This window comes from Rhinoderma darwinii, chromosome 1 (assembly GCF_050947455.1).
Source record: "Rhinoderma darwinii isolate aRhiDar2 chromosome 1, aRhiDar2.hap1, whole genome shotgun sequence".
Classification (NCBI taxonomy): domain Eukaryota; kingdom Metazoa; phylum Chordata; class Amphibia; order Anura; family Rhinodermatidae; genus Rhinoderma; species Rhinoderma darwinii.
In genome coordinates, this window is record NC_134687.1 from 256,907,587 (window position 1) to 256,928,151 (window position 20,565).

A 20,565-nucleotide genomic window follows, 5' to 3' on the forward strand; every position below is an offset into this window, starting at 1 on the left:
CTCTGCAGCTCACCTGGAGTCCCCCGCACAAGCTCTTCCTCTGCACTGGCTGGAAGACTTGTCATGTGACGTCACGGTCACATGGTACACTAAGTGTACCATGTGACTGTACCCAGGAAGTGCCGGCTTCACGGCACAGAAAATTAAAAAGCATGCTGCGTGGCAACGGGGGCCCCGTGTACATTCCCAGGCTTGGTGGCCCGGTCGCAACTGCTCTTTCTGAGCTTGGTGGTTTAAGTGGCTGGTGATATAAGTGGAGCTATAAAACCGGAGTTAAAAAGATTAAAGGCCCCAGTAAGTACTCTTCTTTTACTTTGACAATTGTTCACTGTTTTGTTGTAACTGGCATAATGGACAGCAAGATTGGAGGTTTTCTTTAGTGCACAGTTTGCCATATGTATGCACGACTGGAGCCGGAGTTCCAGGGTGAATACCTCTGTGGCAGATGTGAGCATGTTGGTCACCTGGAAGCTCGCATTAGAGATCTGGAGGAGCAGAATGCAACACTGAGGAAGATAAACAATCTTGAGCGGAGCATGCTGCTCACTGAGCAAGCAGTTAGTGGGTTAGAACTGGACATGGGTGAGCAGGACCAGGCAAGTACCTGGGTTAATGTAGTTAGGGGCAGTAGAAAGGGGTCAAAGAAAAGGAAGGCCAATCCTGTTTCTGATATTCCAAGCAAAATTGCCAACTTGGGTGATGATGCGAGGGTGTCGGTCTCAGAAATGGCAGCCCTAGTGGATACGGATCTCCCTAACAGCCGGGAGAACAGCCCAGCTAGTAGTCGGCGGGATGGTAATGCAGGTAAGCCAAGACAATTGATAGTTGTAGGGAATTCTATAATCAGGATAACGGATAGAATAATTTGTCGCCAAGACCGCCTCAACCGAATGGTTTGCTGTCTCCCTGGTGCCAGGGTTCAGCATGTGGTGAAACGGGTGGACAAATTGCTGGGAGGGGCTGGTGATGATCCAGCTGTCGTGGTCCATGTGGGTACCAACGACAGAATAAAATGGTAGGTGGAGGAGCCTTAAGAATAATTTTAAGGAACTAGGCTACAAGCTGAAGGGAAGGACCTCCACAGTTGTACTCAGTAATACTGCCTGTGCCATGCGCATTGTAGATATGGTGCAAGCTAAATTAAATAAAATAAACGTACACAAGGCCCTGGGACCAGATGGGTTACACCCTAGAGTTCTTAAGAAGCTTAAGTTATTTCTGTCCCCCCTCTTCATAATATTTAGAGATTCTCTCGAGACTGGTATAGTGCCAAGGGACTAGCGCAGGGCAAATGTGGTGCCTATTTTCAAAAAGGGCTCTAGGTCTTCACCGGGTAATTATAGACCTGTAAGCTTAACATCAATTGTGGGGAAAATGTTTGAGGGAAAATATATATATATATATATATATAATTTTGTGACAAAAAAATAGTATTACAAGTGACAGCCAGCACGGTTTTACTAAGGACAGAAGCTGTCAAACCAACCTGATTTGGTTTTATGAAGAGGTGAGCAGAAGCCTAGACAGAGGGGCCACTGTGGATATAGTGTTTTTGGACTTTGCAAAGGCATTTGACACGGTCCCTCAGACGTCTAATGGGTAAATTAATGACTATAGGTTTAGAAATGATAGTTTGTAATTGGATTGAGAATTGGCTCAAGGACTGTATCCAGAGAGTTGTGGTCAATGATTCCTACTCTGAATGGTCCCCGGTTATAAGTGGTGTACCCCAGGGTTCCATGCTGGGACCACTATTATTCAACTTATTTATTAATGATATAGAGGATGGGATTAATAGCACTATTTCTATTTTTGCAGATGACACCAAGCTATGTAGTATTGTTCAGTCTATGGAAGATGTTCGTGAATTGCAAGCGGATTTGGACACACTAAGTGTTTGGGCATCCACTTGGCAAATTAAGTTTAATGTAGATAAATGTAAAGTTATGCATCTGGGTACCAACAATCTGCATATGTCCTAGGGGGGAGCTATACTGGGGGAGTCACTTGTTGAGAAGGATCTGGGTGTACTTGTAGATCATAAACTAAATAACAGCATGCAATGTCAGTCAGCTGCTTCAAAGGCCAGCAAGATATTGTCGTGTATTAAGAGGCATGGACTAGCGGGACAGGGATATAATATTACCACTTTACAAAGCATTAGTGAGGTCTCATCTAGAATATGCAGTTTAGTTCTGGGCTCCAGTTCATAGAAAGGATGCCCTGGAGTTGGAAAAAAATACAAAGAAGAGCAACAAAGCTATTAAAGGAGCGTGGAGAATCTCAGTTATGAAGAAAGATTAATATAATTAAACCTATTTAGCCTTGAAAAGAGACGACTGAGGGGAGGCATGATTAACTTATATAAATATATTAATGACACATACAAAAAATATGGTGAAATCCTGTTCCATGTAAATCCCCCTCAAAAAACGAGGGGGAACTCCCTCCGTCTGGAGAAAAAAAGGTTCAACCTGCAGAGGCGACAAGCCTTCTTTACGGTGAATTTATGGAATAGTCTACCACAGGAGCTGGTTACAGTAGCTGGCTTTAAAAAAGGCTTAGATCATTTCCTAGAACAAAAAAATATTAGCTCCTATGTGTAGAAATGCTTCCCTTCCCTTTTCCCATCCCTTGGTTGAACTTGACGGACATGTGTCTTTTTTTCCAACCGTACTATGTAACGATGATGTTAAAGGGGTTATCCGGGGACCAAAAATTGCATTGCAATAATATATTTATGTGAAACGAAGTTACTTACGAATATACTTTAATTTAAAATTCTGTACTAAATGGTGCAGTTCAAACCTTGTGAATTGTTCCCGGAAGTGCTGTAGCTTTTCTGATGAGGCTCCGACATGGCCCCACGTGACTGAGGGCTTGCTTCATGTTGTGCTGTTTGTTAACATGATCGAAAGGGGCTGTCACATTGCCTATTTCTTGAGTCCAGAGCATCAGCTTGCACTTTACTCAGGACTCCAGCCCTGCTCCCGATGTCCATATTTGGTCAATTCAGGGTTTTCCTATCGCTGGAGTTCCTGAGCATCAGCTGATGCTTTGCTTGTGGACTAGAGCACTTCTGGCAACGTCACAGTCACGGTCCATAAATGGACAATGACGTCGGCAGAAGTATTGCAGTCCCCGAGCAAAGCATCAGCTGATGCTCTGCCTGGGGACTCCCGTACGTCTGCCAATGTCCGTATATGGACAATGATGTCGGCAGCCATACTGGAGTCCCCAAGCAGAGCATCAGCTGATGCTTTGCTTGGGAACTCCAGCGATGGGAAACCCCTGAAGTCACTGACCATATAAGGACAGTGACGTTGGCAGCAGTACTGGAGTCCCCGAGCAGAGCACGGATGCTCTGATCGGGGACTCCAGCGATAGGAAACCCCAGAAGTCACTGACCAAATGTCAGGAGCAGTGCTGGAGTCCCGAGCAAAGCGCTAGATGATGCTCTGCTCGGGGACTCCAGCAATAGGCAGATTGGCAGCCCCTTGCGGTCATGCCATTGATAACATGCCGACACGAACAGCATAGGAAGCAAGCCCTCTGTCACGTGGGGCCGTGTTGGCGCGTCATCAATATTAGAAAGGCTCCAGGACTTCCGGGAACAGTTCACTGGAATTGAACGGCACCATTTAGTACCAAATTTTTAATTAAATTATATTAGTAAGTGACTTTTTACATAAAAATATGAATGCAAAGCAATTTTTGGTCCCCAGATAACCCCTTTAAGGTGGCCATTCAACATACCCGATTCTTGGTTTCATATTTATGGGGAGTTACAGGAGATCAGCCGACAACTATCCTAAGTGCATGGCCAAGATTTTATTCCCAATTATTAGTAACTCACACCAAATCAGTGGATAAATATTTTGCTACATTGAAAACAAACATCCAATTCTAGTATTAGACCAAATGTTTTTATTAGGAATAGTGCAATAGAAGATGGTTTATAAATAATCTGTATCTTTCGTTAACAAGACCAGTGGAGGGCCACACCCAAATGTCATTGCGTCCAGCTTTCAGATATGTTTCTCCATTCGTATGGATCCGGAACCGTAATCTACAAAATGAACATAAAACACAAACCATAAGGCCAGGATCACAAACAAACTTTTGATGCAATTTTTTTTTTAGTTCACCAAAACACGAGTGGACACACAAGAAACAAGATGCATCAGTCCCGCCTTTATACCTTTCATTCCTTTTGGATCCACTTCTGGCTTTGGCTCAAAAAAACAACCAAAAACTGCATCAAAACTGTGTGTGATCCTGGCCTAATACAACTTGCAAAATGGCAGCTCAAGGGTGACAACCTATACACTGTGTAGTAAATACTATTAACGAGATGTATGATGGATAGCACGTTTTGTAAAATGGACATCCAGATAATGGTCAAGTCAATAATGGTCTGAATTCTGTATTTAACCCCTTCCCGCACCTTGACGTAACTGCACGTCAAGGTGAGCAGTAACTTTGCACACCTTGACGTGCAGTTACGTCTTTACTTTGACAGTTGACCGCCGTGCGGCGCTATACCGCAGCGGCGGTTAACTGTGCAGGGTGTCGGCCCTGCATTCCCTGTTGCCGATCGCGATTGCCACGTTTAAGGTGTTTAGCGCAGATCGGAAGCCCCCACGTGAAATCACGGGGGCTGGCGATGGTACCCCATAGCAACCGGACAATGGCTTCCGGGCTGCCATGTACAGAAGCCTACGAGGACCAGCCGGACAGTTAGAACACATTACACTACGTAGGTAGTGTAATGTATTCCAGCAGCGATCAGAGCTGCAAGTCTAAATGTCCCCTAGTGGGACAAGTAAAAAAAATAAACATATCATAACTTTTTTTTTAATAAAAGTTATAAGTTAAATAAACAAAAAACTTATTTTTTTCCTATAATATTTTTTTTTTTCCCCTATAATAAAATTAAGAACACATTAAAAAAAGTACACATATTTGGTATAACCGGGTTCGTAACTACCTAAACTATAATGTTATTTTTCCTGCACGGTGAACACCGCAAAAAAAATAAGTAAAAAAACAATGCCAGAATCACTTTTTTGGTCACCACCCCACCCAAAATATACAATAAAAAGTGATCAAAAAGTCAAATGTACCACAAAATAGTACCAATAAAAACTACAACCCGTTCCGCAAAAAACAAGCCTTTACACAGCTTTTTGACTAAAAAATAAAAAAAAGGTTAAGGCTTTCACAGAATATGGGGACAAAAAAAATTTACTTTTTAAAAAGTGATTTTATTGCGCAAACGCTGCAAAACGTAAAAAAAACAAAACTATATGCATATGATATCGCCGTAATCGTATCGACCGGCAGATTAAGTTAAATTTATTCATTTATAGTCCAGGGTGAACGCCGTAAAAAAATAAAATATAATATAAGAAGTGATCTAAAAAACCCGCATGTACCCCAAAATGGTACCAGTGAAAACGAGAGATTGTCCCGCAACAAATAAGCCCTCACACAGCTCCGGTGGAGGAAAAAAAAAAAAAAAAAGGATCGATTACTTACCAGTAATCTGTTTTTCAAGAACCTACGACAGCACCCAAGGAGAGACGTCCCATCCGCTGGACAGGAAACCTGAGGATATAAAATGGACACACCTCTCCACACACCAAGTCTTTAGGAAGAACTCAGGATGAGAAGTAGTTTAGTTTGTATGTGTGTTTTTTTTTTGGTGAAAGTCCCTCACACTTTAATATGTACAATATTTACAGGGACGCTCAAATTAAGGGTAGCGATCCAGTTTATGAGGATCATGTACTACAGACATGGGAGGGTAACAGCGGGGTGCTGTCATAGGTTCTTGAAAAACAGATGACCGGTAAGTAATCGATCTTTTACCTATTCACCTATGACAGCACCCCTGGAGATGTAAAATAGAAAACATTATTTCTAGGGTGGGACCACAGCTTGTAGTACCTTTCTACCGAAGGCCAAGTCAGAGGCTGTATGTATTTGTAATCTGTAGTGTTTAAAGAAGGTGTGAGGAGAAGTCCATGTGGCAGCCTTACATATTTGGTCTAGGGCTAGGGATGCATCTGCTCTTTCTGCCCATGAAGTGGATACGGCCCTAGTGGAGTGTGCCCCGAAGAATTCTGGGGGTTTGAGTTTTTGGTTTATGTAGGCTAGCTGTATGGCCTGCTTGATCCACCTTGCTATGGTAGCTTTGCTGGCTGCTGAACGCTGATTGTGACCCTGAAACTGGATAAACAAACTTTGTGATGATCTCAGATCTTGGGTAACCTTTAGATACTGGACTAGACATCTTCTTTCGTCTAGGCAGTTAAACTGTTGTTCCCTCTGATTCTTTGGGGAGTCACAAAAGGAGGGAAAGACAAGGTCTTCGTTTAGGTGAAAAGGTGAGATCACTTTAGGAAGGAATTCTGGTAGGGTTTTTAAGATGACTATCATCTAGTAGTAGTGTATGTGGAGGAAAGGCAGAGAGGGCCTGGATCTCGCTCACTCTACGGGCTGATGTAATGGCTAATAGAAAGGTCATTTTGAGTGTTAGCATCTTCCAGGAAATAGAGTCTATGGGTTCAAAGGGTGGTTTTATCAAAGCCTGGAGAACGAGGTTTAAGTCCCAGGGAGAAACAGGGGACCTTATCTGGGGTTTAAGTCTGCAGGCGGCCCCTAGGAATCTTTTGATCCAGGGGTGTTCTGCTAATTTAAAATTGAATAAGGAACTTAAAGCCGAAATCTGAACCTTTAATGTAGTAGGCCTAAGGTTCTTTTTTAGTCCCGTCTGGAGAAAATCCAATTTTAGGGGAATATCTGGATTGGTTAAAGGATTAACCTCCCTGCCTGCGAAGTTTAAGAATGCGTTCCATGACCTCAGATATATCTTTGAGGTAATCGGTTTCCTACTAGCTAGTAGGGTGGAGATGACGGATTCTGAAAATCCTCTCTGCCTATGGATTATCCTTTCAGTTTCCATGCTGTCAAGTGGAGCTTCTGAATATCTGGGTGTAATACTGGGCCCTGATATAGAAGATCTGGCCTGTCTGGAAGAACCCATGGTTGGTGTGACGACATTTTTCTTAGCCACGTGAACCATGGTCTCTTTGGCCAGAAGGGGGCTATCAGTATCACGCTGGCCCTGTCTTCTCTGATCTTTTTTAAGACTCTTGGAAGTAGGTTCAGGGGACGGACGGACGCGTAGCCTCTCTAGACTCCAGCACTGGGAGAGTGTGCGTATATTGCTGTTGGGTGATCTGAGGGATTTAGGGAGAAGAACCTCTGGGCTTTTCTGTTTCTTTTGGATGCGAACAGATCTATGGATGGGGTTCCCCATCTGAGAATGATCTCCTGAAATACTGTGGTGTTCAGGCACCATTCTGATTGGTTAAGCCTTTCCCGGCTTAGGACATCTGCCACTAGGTTGTCCTTCCCTCTGAGATGAACAGCTGATAGAGTCAACAGGTGGTGTTCTGCCAGAGAAAATATCTGTGTGGCTAGGCTCATCAGTGAGGCCGATCTCGTACCCCCTTGTCGGTTTATATAGGATACTGTAGTTGTGTTGTTCGAATAGATCTTTAGGTGTTGACCTGAGATTGCCTGTATGGATCCCTTCAGGGCCTGAAGAACTGCTGCTAGTTCCCTGAAGTTGTAGGATCTGAGAGCGGTCTGCTGGTCCCACTGACCCTGAAGGAAAGAGGAGTCTAAATGGGCTCCCCACCCCCAAGGACTCGCATCTGTGGTCATATTGAGAGTAGGGGCTAACCTCCATGGAATACCCCTTGTGAGATTTGCCCTGTTTAACCATCTGAGGGACAGCCTTGCTGTGGAAGAGCTGTGAAAGGGTTGGTCCAGGGAGAAAGTGCTCCTGTCCCATTGGTCTAGGATGTCCCACTGCAGTGGTCTGGACTTGAAGTGAGCCCATAGTACGGCTGGGATGCATGATGTCATGAGGCCTAAGACTGACATAGCTTCCCTGAAAGATGTCGTATGGTTCAGGTAGATCTCTGATATCCTGTTCATCAGGGGCCCGATTTTTTCTTCTGGGAGGAAAGTCATCTGTTTGGAGGAATCCAGCAGGGTTCCTAAGAATATACATCTTTTCGATGGATTTAAATTTGATTTCTTTAAATTGATGTTCCATCCTAATCTTGTCAGTATATCCCGGACTATCTGTATGTGTAGGGTCAGAGTTGGAACCATTTCTGCTACCACCAGGAAGTCGTCTAGATATGGAATCAGGAGAATGTCGTTCATCCTGATGTATGAGGTCATTTCCGCTATCAGTTTGGAAAATACCCTTGGGGCTTGAGAGATGCCAAAGGGAAGGGCTCTGTATTGTAGATGGCATACGGACCCGTTGAGTGTTACTGCTACCCTTAGATACTTTTGATGACGGTATGGGTACGTGATAATAGGCATCCTCTAGGTCTATTGAGGCCATCACACAGTCTTTGGAGAGGAGGTTTATAGTTGACATGATACTCTCCATGCGGAATTTTTTATAGGTCAGATAGCAGTTTAGTTTTTTTAGGTTTATAATGACCCTGTGTTTTCCTCCTGGTTTGTTCACTAGGAAGAGGGGGGAATAAAAGCCCTGACCTATCTCTGTGTCTGGAACCTGTATTAGGACCTCTTTTTTTTATAAGTGACAGAACTTCTACTTCTAGGATCTTTTGTTGGACTGGGTTCCTTAGGACCCCTGTGGGAAGGAATCTGTCTGGGGGGAGGGTTGTGAACTCTAGTATGTATCCTGTTTTTATGATTCCCAGAATCCAAGGATTCGATTAAATCTTCCGCCAATGTTTGAGGAACAGGGAAAGGCGACCTCCCACTGCCCCCTTGGCGTCATTGTTGATCCCCATTTTTAGGGTCCTTCTGGGGCCTGAAAAGAAAGGACTTGTTATTTCTAGGAAATCTCAAGGGTCTAAAGTCCTGTGCCCTAGGGTTAGCGTACCCCCCCTCTTTTGTTACTTGGCCCTCTGGGACGAAAGGACTCTCTTGTTGGCCTGGTTTGTGCCGGGAACCCCTTTTTACTGTCTGATGCCTTTTCTAGCATGTCATCAAGTGGGGGCACGAAAAGGTAATCTCCTGAACAGGGGATAGCGCACAGCTTCCCTTTGGATCCGATGTCCCCTTTCCAGGTCTTTAGCCAGATAGCTCGTCTAGATGAATTCGCCAGTGCCTCTGATCTGGCGGAAAGGCGTACTGCGTCTACTGAGGAGTCTGCCAAGAAGTCTGCTGCTTTAGAAAGTGTTGGGAGGGAGGCTAAGATTTGATCCCGAGGGGTCTGGCCACGCAGGTGGCTGCAATGGCTGGTTTGAAACCCCCCGTAGAGGCTTCCCAGGTTTTCTTAAGGTAGAATTCTGCTTTTCTATCCATAGGGTCAGACAAGGAGCCTAGGTCTTCAAAAAAAAGGCAGTGTTTCCTTGAGATCTTGGCTACTGGAGCGTCGAGCCTGTGGATGTTATCCCAGTCCCTGCATGCGTCTTCCTCAAAGGGATACTTCCTTTTGAGAAACTTGGGAATGCTTGTCTTTTTATCAGGAGTTTCCCATTCCTTTTTAATAAGGTTAGATATGTTCCTATGGATGGGGAAGGTTCTATTCTTTTTAGGTCCTAGCCTTGAAACATAATGTCCTGGATGGACCGTGGTTCTTTGGGGCCGTCTATATTCATAGTCACCCTGACCGTTTTTAGGAGCAGGTCAACATCCTCCGTTGGGAATAGATTTCTCTCTCCCTCCTCCTCACCTGAGGAAACGTAGGAGCTGTACTCCCCTTCTTCGCCTAGCTGGGGGTCCCCTTCAGCTGAGGAATCCGAATCCAACCTGCTAGAAGAGGCGACCGGAGGATCTCTTCTCTTTCTAAGGGACTTTAGTGAGCTCCTCACTTCAGCCTTTACAATATCTTTAATGCTTGTGGCTAAATTTGTGGACTCTTCTGATATAATATTATCTAGACATTTCTGACAGAGTCTTTTGTTATAGGAAGATGCGAGTTTCTTTTTGCATATCGCACATTCCTTGTTATGGGCCTCATCCTGCTTTTTCCTAGGACAATCCCTGGCCTAAACATATGTACAAGAGAAAGGGGAACAGCATTAAGGGAGAGGCCTTCTCTTACCCCACTCTGGCGTCCTCAAGTACCGGGATGGAGGACTTGGCATCCGAGCGTTCAGAGCGTCCTGGAGCTTCTCCTGGCGACTCCATGACTGTGGAAGCTGGAGAGCGAGTCCTGCTGTTACTGGCCTAAAATAGGCCAAGGATTGGCTGGGAGGCCCTCGCTCCGGACGCTGGAGCACCACCTCCCCACGTGGGCCACCGGAACACCGCCCCCTGGAGTGTTGGACGTGCCCGGAAGTGACGCGTCGCGGCGACCGGACATGCCAGTGAGAGCACCTGGAAGCCGCCAACGCTGGGTCTGGTCCGGCCCTACCCCAAGCCGAATGAGCCCCGGGGATCCGCTCCCCGCCAGAAGAAGGCCCACTCTGTGGACCTTAAACCACCATCCTGTTTTGCAGCAGGAGGGGGGGGGGGGGGGGGACAATGGACCGGGAGAGGCGGGAGTACCTATCCCAGACTAATGTTGCTCCCAGGGGGGAGACTTATACCTTTCCAGAGCACCCCTAGTGGAATAAGGTAAACTTTGCTAGGGGGTCTGCAATCCCGGAGAAGTGCTTTTTTCCTCAGGAGAATCTTCCATCCGGAGGACAGGAAACCTGACTGGGTGTGTGGAGAGGTGTGTCCATTTTATATCCTCAGGTTTCCTGTGCAGCGGATGGGACGTCTCTCCAGGGGTGCTGTCATAGGTGAATAGGTAAATTCTGGTTCTCAGAATATAGCGATGCAAAATGTGCAGTGTTCTAAAAGAGGATAACTTCCGACACCATTTATCAATGCGACACTGGCCACATATCTATGAATAATTATTTTTTTACCACTCTTATACCCTGATGTAGTCCACATAGCTTACATATGCCCCCCACATTATAAACTGAAATACAAGTAAAACCTCAAACAGAACTAGGGATGCACGATGCATCGAAACTTCGATACCGTGCACCCTCAAACGGTTCAACACCGTTATTTCATGTATTTCGATACCATACTGAGCTGTGCGGCTGCACAGCTAATTAACACATGAATATTTATGAGAGCGGGGCTGCGGCTGTGTAATACAGCCATTGCCCCGCTCCGGAGTCCTGACAAGCGTGCGCGTGGTCAGCATGAGGTGATGCGACCACCGCTGCACTAATGATTGCCGGCACAGAAGACAGAACACGGCGGGCGCGCTACAAAACACTCCCCACGTTATGTCTTCGGTGCTCATTAGTGCAGCGCCCGCCGCATCAGATCATGCTGACTGCACGTGCACTTGTTGATAGGAGCTGGGCAACGGCTGTATTACACAGCTACAGTCCCGCTGTAACGACGGAGATGAGAGAAATGAGAAGGGGGGATGCCCTTTGGATCGTGTCACAGGGAATTCCGATGGCCACACCATATATGGGCAGACAGCCCAGGGTCTATTGAAGGACCCCAGGGCTGTCTGACCATATTTCCTGTTAGGGCATACCTCAGTATGCCCTAACAACTGCCTGTGCACTATCACTGCACAGGCTAATGTACTGGTATATAGATATATGCCAGTACATCAAAGTTTAAAAAAAAATAAAAATAAAGTAATGTTAAATAAAAAAAAAAAAAAAAAAAAAAAAAAAAACACATTACAATAAACATTCAAATAAGTCTCGATACATAAAATATACACATATTTGGTATCATCGCGACCGAAATAACATTTATAGCGCCATTCATGTTTACGCTGTTATAAAATGAAATAAAAACTGCTTTCTTTCACTTATTAATGTGAGGCACGAGGTATTATGGATTTTGAACCTCCATGTGCCTCACATTAATAGTAATTAACCCCATCATGTACCTCACACATTAACCCAATGTTGTCCATTATGACTGAGGAACATGATGGGGTTAATTACTATTAATGTGAGGCACGTGGAGGTTCAAAATTCATCATACCTCATGCCTTTTTTTCATTATTATTGTTGGCAAAAGTATCGTTTTGGTATCAAAATCGCAATACTACACAAAGTATCGGTATCGAAGTCCAAATTCTGATATCGGGACATCCCTAAACAGAACTATTACCAAGCTAAGGGTATGTGCACACGATAACTGCATTTACGTTTGAAATTACGGAGGTGTTTTCAGGAGAAAACAGCACCTGAATTTCAGACGTAATTGCATGTACTCGCGTTTTGCAGGGCGTCGATTACAGACGTAATTTGGAGCGGTTCTTCATTGGATTCAATGAAAAACGGCTCCAATTACATCCCAAGAAGTGTCCTGCACTTCTTTGACGAGGCTGTTATTTTACGCGCCGTCTTGACAGCGACGCGTAAAATTACAGGTCATCGGCACAGTACGTCGGCAAACCCATTGAAAGTAATGGGCAGATGTTTGCCGACGTATTGGAGCCGTGTTTTCAGGCGTAAATCGAGGCGTACAACGCTTCAATTACGCATGAAAATAAGTTGTGTGAACCCACTCTTAACCACTTAGTGACCAACAATACGCCTCTTCACGTTCGTCACTAAGGGGCCTTAGGCTAGGCTGACGCCTTTTCACGTGAGCCTAGTCCAAGTCCTGCACGGGTCTCCCGTGCAGGCTGGAGCCAGGGCTCTCGTGTCTGATGACAGTTGGGCTCCTGCTCCAACACCCGCGATCAAAGTTAACTTCGATCGCGGCCGTTTAACCCGTTAAATGCCGCCGTCAATAGCGACCGCGGCATTTAACTTGTTTACAGAGGGAGTGAGCTCCCTCTGTCACCCATCGGCGGCCTGCAAATGCAATCGCGGGTCTCCGATGGGTTGTCATGGCAGCCGGGGGCTTGATAAAAGCCCCCAGGTCTGCCCTGGACATATGCCTATTAGGACGCGCCGGAGGCACGTCCTAATAGATTGCCTGTCAGATTTACACTGACAGGCAATAATGCTCTGGTATACGAAGTATACCAAAGCATTATAGCAGCGATCTGAAGATCGCACAGTAAAGTCCCCTAGTGGGACTAATGAAATAAATAATAAATGTGAAAGATTATTAATAAAAATTACAGTAAAAAAAATAAATAAAACCTTTTTTTTTTTCATAAAAAGTGGATTTAGTAAAAGTGTAAAAAATAAATAAAAGTGCACATATATGGTATCGCCGCGATCGTAATGACACCATTAATAAAGTTAATATGTAATTTAAACCGCAAGGTGAACACCGTAAAAAAACACGCAAAAAACAATGGCGAAAGTGCCATTTTTTTCCATTGCCCCCCCAAAAAGTCATAATAAAAATGAATCAATAAGTCCCATGCACCCCAAAACAGTACCAATCAAAACTACATCTCGTCCCGCAGAAAACAAGCCCAAAAAATCACTACATTGATGGAAAAATAAAAAAAAAGTTACGGCTATTGGAAAGCAACGATACAAAAACAAAAATTTTTAGTTCAAAAGTGTTTTTATTGTGCAAAAGTCGTAAAACATAAAAAAAACTCTACATAAGTGGTATCGCCGTAATCGTACCGACCCATAGAATAAGGGTAACATGTTATTTACACCGCACAGTGAACGGTGTCAATCTAAAAACGACATAGAACAATGGTGGAATTTCAGGTTTTTTTTTTATAATCCCCCCAAAAACGTAATAAAAAAAATTATATGTACCCTAAAATGGTGCTATTAAAAAGTACAACTAATCCCGCAAAAAACAAGTCCACATACAGCTATGTAGACGAAAAAATAAAAAGTTATAGCACTTTGAATGTGACTATAGAAAAACGAATAAAATAGCTTGGTCATTAGGGCCTAAAATGGGCTTGTCACTAAGGGGTTAATCTGCGCTCCAAAAGCCAAATGGCGCTCCCTCTCTCATGAGCCCTACAGTGTGCCCAAACAGCAGTTTACTTTCACATATATGGCATCACCATACCCAGGAGAACCAGATTAATATATCAGGTATTTGTCTTCAGTGGCACCACCCGTTGCGCATTAACCCCTTCATGCATCACGACTTAATAGCATGTCGTGGTGTGCAGGGGGACGACGACACGTATGGAGCGGGCTCAGCTTCGTCCTCAAGGCCAAAACAGGCTCAGTCCTGAAGAAATGAAAAAGGATCTGTCACTAGCTTATTAATTCCCTAATTAATCGAATAGGCGCTATGATGCTGATAACTACAGTGTAAATTGTGTGGGCGGTAACACTTGGGCGATGTATTTTCTGTATGACGCTGTCCAATCAGCGGCACCATACACAGGGGGGGGGGTGGGGGCCGAGTGGCACCATACACACCAGGGGGGGTTTGGCAGAGGCACCATACACTCGGGGGGGGCCAGCGGCACCATACACAGGGGGCACTGCGGTATTCTCTACAGGGGGTGTGTGGCACTATATACAGGGGCACATTTTCAGAGCCTAGACTACCATTTTGTGGACCATTGTGGTAAAAACTGAGTTAACCCCTTCCTGCTTTGGCCACTTTTTGACCTTCCTGACAGAGCCTCATTTTTCTTATCTGACATGTGTCACTTTTCCTATCCAAGCGATTCTGAGATTGTTTTCTCGTGACACATTGGACTTTGTTACTGGTAAAATTTGCTTGATATGTTCAGTATTTAATTGTGAAAAACAAAATTTAGCGAAAAACTGCAAAAATTTGTATTTTTCTCGATTTAAATGTATCTGCTTGTAAGACAGGCAGTTATACCACACAAAATTGTCGCTAATTAATATAACATCCCCCATATGTCTACTTTATGTTTGCATCGTTTTTTGAACATCCTTTTATTTTTCTATGACCTCACAAGGCTTTGAACTTTAGCAGCAATTTCTCACATTTTCATTAAAATTTCAAAAGGCTATTTTTACAGGAGTCAGTTCAGTTGTGAAGTGGCTTTGAGGGTCTTATATATTAGAAACCCCCATAAGTCACCCAATTTTAAAAACTTCATCCCTCAAAGTATTCAAAACAGCATTTAGTACATTTCTTAACCCTTTAGACGTTTCACAGGAATAAAAGCAAAGTAGAGGTGAAATTTACAAATTTCATATTTTTTTTGCACAAATTAATTTTTAATCCATTTTTTTCGTAACAGAAAGTTTTACCAGAGAAATGCAACTCAATATTTATTGCCCAGGTTCTGCAGTTTTAGGAAATATCCCACATGTGGCCCTAGTGCGCTACTGTACTGAAGCATCGGCCTCAGAAGCAAAGGAGCACCTAGTGGATTTTGGGGCCTTATTTTTATTAGAATATATTTTAGGCACCATGTCAGGTTTGGAGGGCTCTTGCGGTGCCAAAACAGTGGAAATCCCCCAAAAGTGACCCCATTTGGGAAACTACACACCTCAAGGAAATTATCTAGGGGTATAGTGAGCATTTTGACCGAACAGGTTTTTTACAGAAATTATTGGAAGTAGGCCGTGAAAATTAAAATCTACATTATTTCAAAGAAAATGTAGGTTTAGCAATTTTTTTCTCACTTCCACAAGGACCAAAGGAGAAACAGCACTGCAAAATTTGTAAAGCAATTTCTCCCGAGTAAAACAATACCCCACGTGTGGTCATAAACAGCTGCTAGGACACACGGCAGGGCTTCGAATGGAAAGAGCGCCGTTTGTCTTGTGGAGCTCAAATTTAGCAGGAATGGTTTGCGGAGGCCATGTCACATTTGCAAAGCCCATGAGGGGACAAAACAGTGGAAAACCCCCACAAGTGAACCCATTTTGTTAACTACACCCATTGAGGAAATTATCTAGGGGTATAGTGAGCATTTTGATCCCACAGGTGTTTCATAGAATTTATTAGAATTGGGCAGTGAAAATTAAAACAATCCTTTTTCTTCAATAAGACGTAGCTTTAGCTCAACATTTTTCATTTTCTTAACATATAAAGGAAAAAAAGATCCAACATTTGTAAAGCAATTTCTCCTGAGTACGGCAATACCCCATATGTGGTCATAAACTACTGCTTGGGAACACGGCAGGGCTCAGTAAGGGAAGGAGCGGCATTTGGAGTGCAGATAATGCTGGATTGGTTTCTGGGCGCCTGTGGAACCAAAACATAGGAAACCCCCCAGAAGTGACCACATTTTGGAAACTACACCCCTCAACGCATTCACCTAGGGGTATAGTGAGCATGTTAACCCCGCATGTGTTTTGTAGAAATGAGTGTGCACTCGATGTTGCAGAGTGAAAATGGGATTTGTTTCCATAGATATACCAATATGTGTTGCCCGGCTTGTGCCACCATAACAAGTCAGCTCTCTAATGATTATGCGGTGTTTTCCGGTTTTAGAAATACCCTACATGGGGCACTAATCTTTTGCCTGAACATTTGACAGGGCTCAGGAGTGAAAGAGTACCATGTAAAATTGAGGCCTAATTTTGCGATTTACAAAGTATTGGTTCACAATTGCAGGGCTCAGATGTGAAATAATTAAAAAAAAAAAAAGTGACCCCATTTTGGAAACTACACCCCTCAAGGCATTTATTAAGGGGTGTAGTGAGCATTTTCACCCCACAAGTCTATTCCATAAATGAATGTGCTGCGGATGGTGCAAATTAAAAATTAATATGTTTCCCTAGATATGCCATTTCAGTGGCAAATATGTCGTGCCCCGCTTGTGCCATTGGAGACACACACCCCAAAAATTGTTAAAAGGGTTCTCCCGGGTATGACGATGCCATATATGTGGAAGTAAACTGCTGTTTGGGCACGCTGTAGGGTTCAGAGGGGAGGGAGTGCCATTTTGCTTTTGGAGCGTGGATTTTGCTTGGTAGTAGTATTGCTGGTGTTTCCGTTTATAATGAGAGGCATATGTAAGCTGGGCAGAGTATAATCAGGAGCATAGTCAGGTGGTATAACGACGGGGTAAAAAAAAAAAAAAAATCATCCATAGATGTGTGTTACGCCGTGACACAATCCTTTCTGCACAGGCCACTGTCGCACTGATAAATGTCCTTCCTTATCCCCCTTTTCGTCCACACTCCGCACCTTTGCAGTTTGGGGAATTTTGCTGGGAAAGTGTTGTCCTGGTATAATACGGGCACCCTTGCTTCCAGCAGATATGTTTGGGCTCTCCCCTTCCTGGTTCCTTGATTTTAGGGCCTTGATAAATCGCCTCTTGAAACAGAAGAAATGTTCCCCTCAGGCTGCACAACTGCATATTTCTCTTTCCTGACTTATTGGAGCCTTAACTTATTTTATGTTTTGATAGATGTAGTGGTATGAGGGATGTTTTTTTGCGGGACGAGTTGTAGTTATTATTGGTACCATTTTGGGGTACATGCAACTTTTTATCCCATTTTTTGGGAGGCCAGGTAACCAAAAAAAAACAAAATTCTGCCATAGTTTTTTTATACAGCGTTCACCACGCGTTATAAATTACATGTTACCTTTATTCTGCGGGTCTGTACGATTCTAGCGATACCCAATTTATAGCAGTTTTTTGTTTTACAACTTTTTGCACAATAAAATAACTTTAGTAAAAAGAATGTATTTTCTCTGTCACCAAGTTGTGAGAACAGTAACTTTTTAACTCTTTAGTCGACTGAGCTGTATGAGGGCTTGTTTTTTGCGAGACGAGCTATAGTTTTTATAGGTACCATTTTTGGATATGTGCGACTTTTTGATCATTTTTTATTCTAATATTTGTAGGGCAAAGTGACCAAAAAACAGAAATACTGGTATAGTTTTTTTACGCCGTTCACCGCGTGCAATAAATAATATTTTTATACCACAGGTCGTTACGGTCACGGCGAAACAAATATTTAGGTTTATAATTTTTTTTCAATAATAAAAAGGACTTGATAAGGGAACAGGGCGATTGTGTTTTGTTTTATTTTATTACTTGACACTTTTATTATGTTTTCAAACTTATTTTTTTCACACTTTTCTTCAAGTCCCTCTAGGGGACTTGAAGGTCCAACCGTCTGATTTTTTTTTCTAATACATTGCATTACCTACGTAGTGCAATGTATTAGATATGTCAGTTATTCACTGACAGCAAGCCGATTAGGCTTCGCCTCCCGGCAGGGCCTAATCGGCTTCCGTAATGGCAGATCAGGAGGCCATTTTGTCTCCTGTTGCAATAGCAGCAGTCACCAGTCCGGATTGCTTGTCAGGGCTGGTGATCTGCAAGCAACCTCTAAGATGCAGCGATCGCTTTCAATCGCTGCATCGAAGGGGTTAATGGCAGGGATTGGAGCTTGCTCCGGTTCCTGCGATTACAGGTGGATGTCAGCTGTAACATACAGCTGACATCCACCGCTGAAGATGCCGGCTCAGCTCCTGAGCCGGTGCCATCTTGCCGGCGGCTACAGAACCCGTTCAGGCTCCGCAGCCAGGCGGGTCCTGAACGGCTTCCGTGCTAGGCAGACTGGGAGGCCAATATTAGGTCTCCGGTTGCCATTGCAGCCGCCAGAACCCTGGCAATTTCATTGCTGGGGTTCCGATAAGCTGCAAACTCCTTAAATGCAGCGATCGCGTTTGAGCGCTGCATTTAAGGGGTTAATGGTGGGGATCGAAGCGAATTTAACTTCCCGACTTTAGAGTCGGATGTCAGCTGTAAGATACCGCTGACATCCGGCAATGGTGGCACCGACTCAGCTTCTGAGCATTTGAAGGTGTTCAGGCCGCACTAGGTTTTCGTATGAGTGCATGCGTAGGAGCCCAGCCCGTATAGTATAAGAAAAGGTACTATGCATACCAAGAGTCGTTAGCCAAAAGGTTGATTTTAATATTAATAGTTATGCCAGTATCAGTGCAACGTTTCGGTCATGTCTCCGACCTTCATCAGGCACTGTAATATCCTGGGTCCTGCGTAATGGCGCTTAGTGCATGGCGCCTCCATTAGCAGCCATACACTAAGCGCCATTACGCAGAACTCAGGATATTACAGTGCCTGATGAAGGTCAGAGACATGACCGAAACGTTCCATTTGTGGTATGGATACGGCAAAATGCTGGAAGCACTAGCATTCCATGGCGTATCCATACACCAAATGTCGGGAAGGGGTTTAAAATCATGAAAAAGCCTGATGGCAACTGATACATTTTTGCATCAATTGTAATCACTTGTGAAAAAAAAAAAAACGGATACTGCTACCACGGATATATGTGAACGCACCCCAACTCTGCTACAAGTAAACAAACATTATATTAGAAAGTGAATTACATATGTCCAATTAAGTTGAAATATAAATACAATTTATTCCTGGCCAACCCCTAAGGGATGTTTTATAGAAACTACTTACATGTATTCACGTGTCATTTTTCCTGCTTAAATTTTCCATTGACATATGGAACGTAATCAAGGAAAAGCCGCCAGTCAGTAGCCCAGACGAGTCCCACTGCCCCTACTGAGCCCCATGTGAACAGCGTTGGTGCCCTGCAGGGAAACAAATATCACGTTGTAATGAACACATACAACTAAGTGCATTCTGCGGCGGCCATCATCCGTATCCAGCCGCTGCAAACGCAGTGGTCGTCCACACTCCTCACCAGGTCTTGGCCAGCTGCAAGTAGCGAGGTCCCAGCACTTTGTCGATCATGGCTGCGGCTCTCCTCAATGTGACCTGGATCTGCGGGCAGCAGCAGGAAGTCTTTTCAGCGGTCGAATAGAACACAGCGCCGAGGACCCTGCCTAAGCTGTCTATCACGTGCTTGTCTGTCGTTTCTTTGCTGAGCAAGGTTTTCGGCCTGTGCAGATCCGATCTTGATATCGTATATTTACATATTAGCTGCTTTGTGATTTCACAATTTAATACGGTTTATGAATGTTGTGTATCTTGCTTTATCTTTTCTTTGAAAGACAGGCAATATTCAGACAGCCTAAAAGCCTGGGGGCCTGAAGATGAAATAGTAATGGTAAACTCGCAAAGTATGGATTTAATGCAAACCAAATGGTTAAATCATTTCTAAGGCTATGTTCAGACCTGCGTTGTGCATAGTCGTCAACTTTTATTTTTTTTCCCAGTGACAGTTAGTCCTCATGCACACGACCGTAGCCATGTGCACGGCCATGATTTTTGGGTCGGTCAGTCAGCGGCAGAGTAGCACCCGCAAATCGCGGGCCGTGCACATGGCCGCGTCCATTATTTTCTATGAGCCTGGACTGCAGAACACGGCTGTAATAAGACATGTCCGTTCTTTTTGCGGTCCAGGCTACTGGGCCATGCACGGACCGTGGAAACCAAGGCGGTGTGCATGTGGCCTTAGGTGTGGCGTCTTTGGTGGGTGTGGCTAGGCTTTCTACATACAAAAAAAAAAATACTAGTTTGGCTGACAACTACTATGGTGGCCAGTATGTCTCTGGTTATCTGGTTGTTTACAGACAAGTGATATCTCACTTTATCACTAAGGCTAGGTGTCATGTGCTACGCTAATTGCAGTGTAAAAACCAGCGTAGATAGTGCCGCACTCAGTGCCCCCTGTAGATGATGCCACACACATACTCCCCCTGTAGATGATGCCACACACATACTCCCCCTGTAGAGGATGG

General features: G+C 44.1%; 1 protein-coding gene across 1 annotated transcript; it reads right to left on the reverse strand.

The window, feature by feature from the left end:
- Positions 1-3,904: 3,904 nt before the first annotated feature.
- UQCR11 (ubiquinol-cytochrome c reductase, complex III subunit XI) lies at positions 3,905-19,719 on the reverse strand. Its single transcript, XM_075850356.1, has 3 exons — positions 19,566-19,719; positions 19,319-19,452; positions 3,905-4,069 (listed from the first exon to the last, which is right to left on the reverse strand). Exons 1-2 carry the CDS (start codon positions 19,613-19,615, stop codon positions 19,332-19,334), a joined length of 171 nt encoding a protein of 56 aa, XP_075706471.1. The 5' UTR covers positions 19,616-19,719; the 3' UTR covers positions 3,905-4,069; positions 19,319-19,331.
- Between the last annotated feature and the right edge of the window lie 846 nt (positions 19,720-20,565).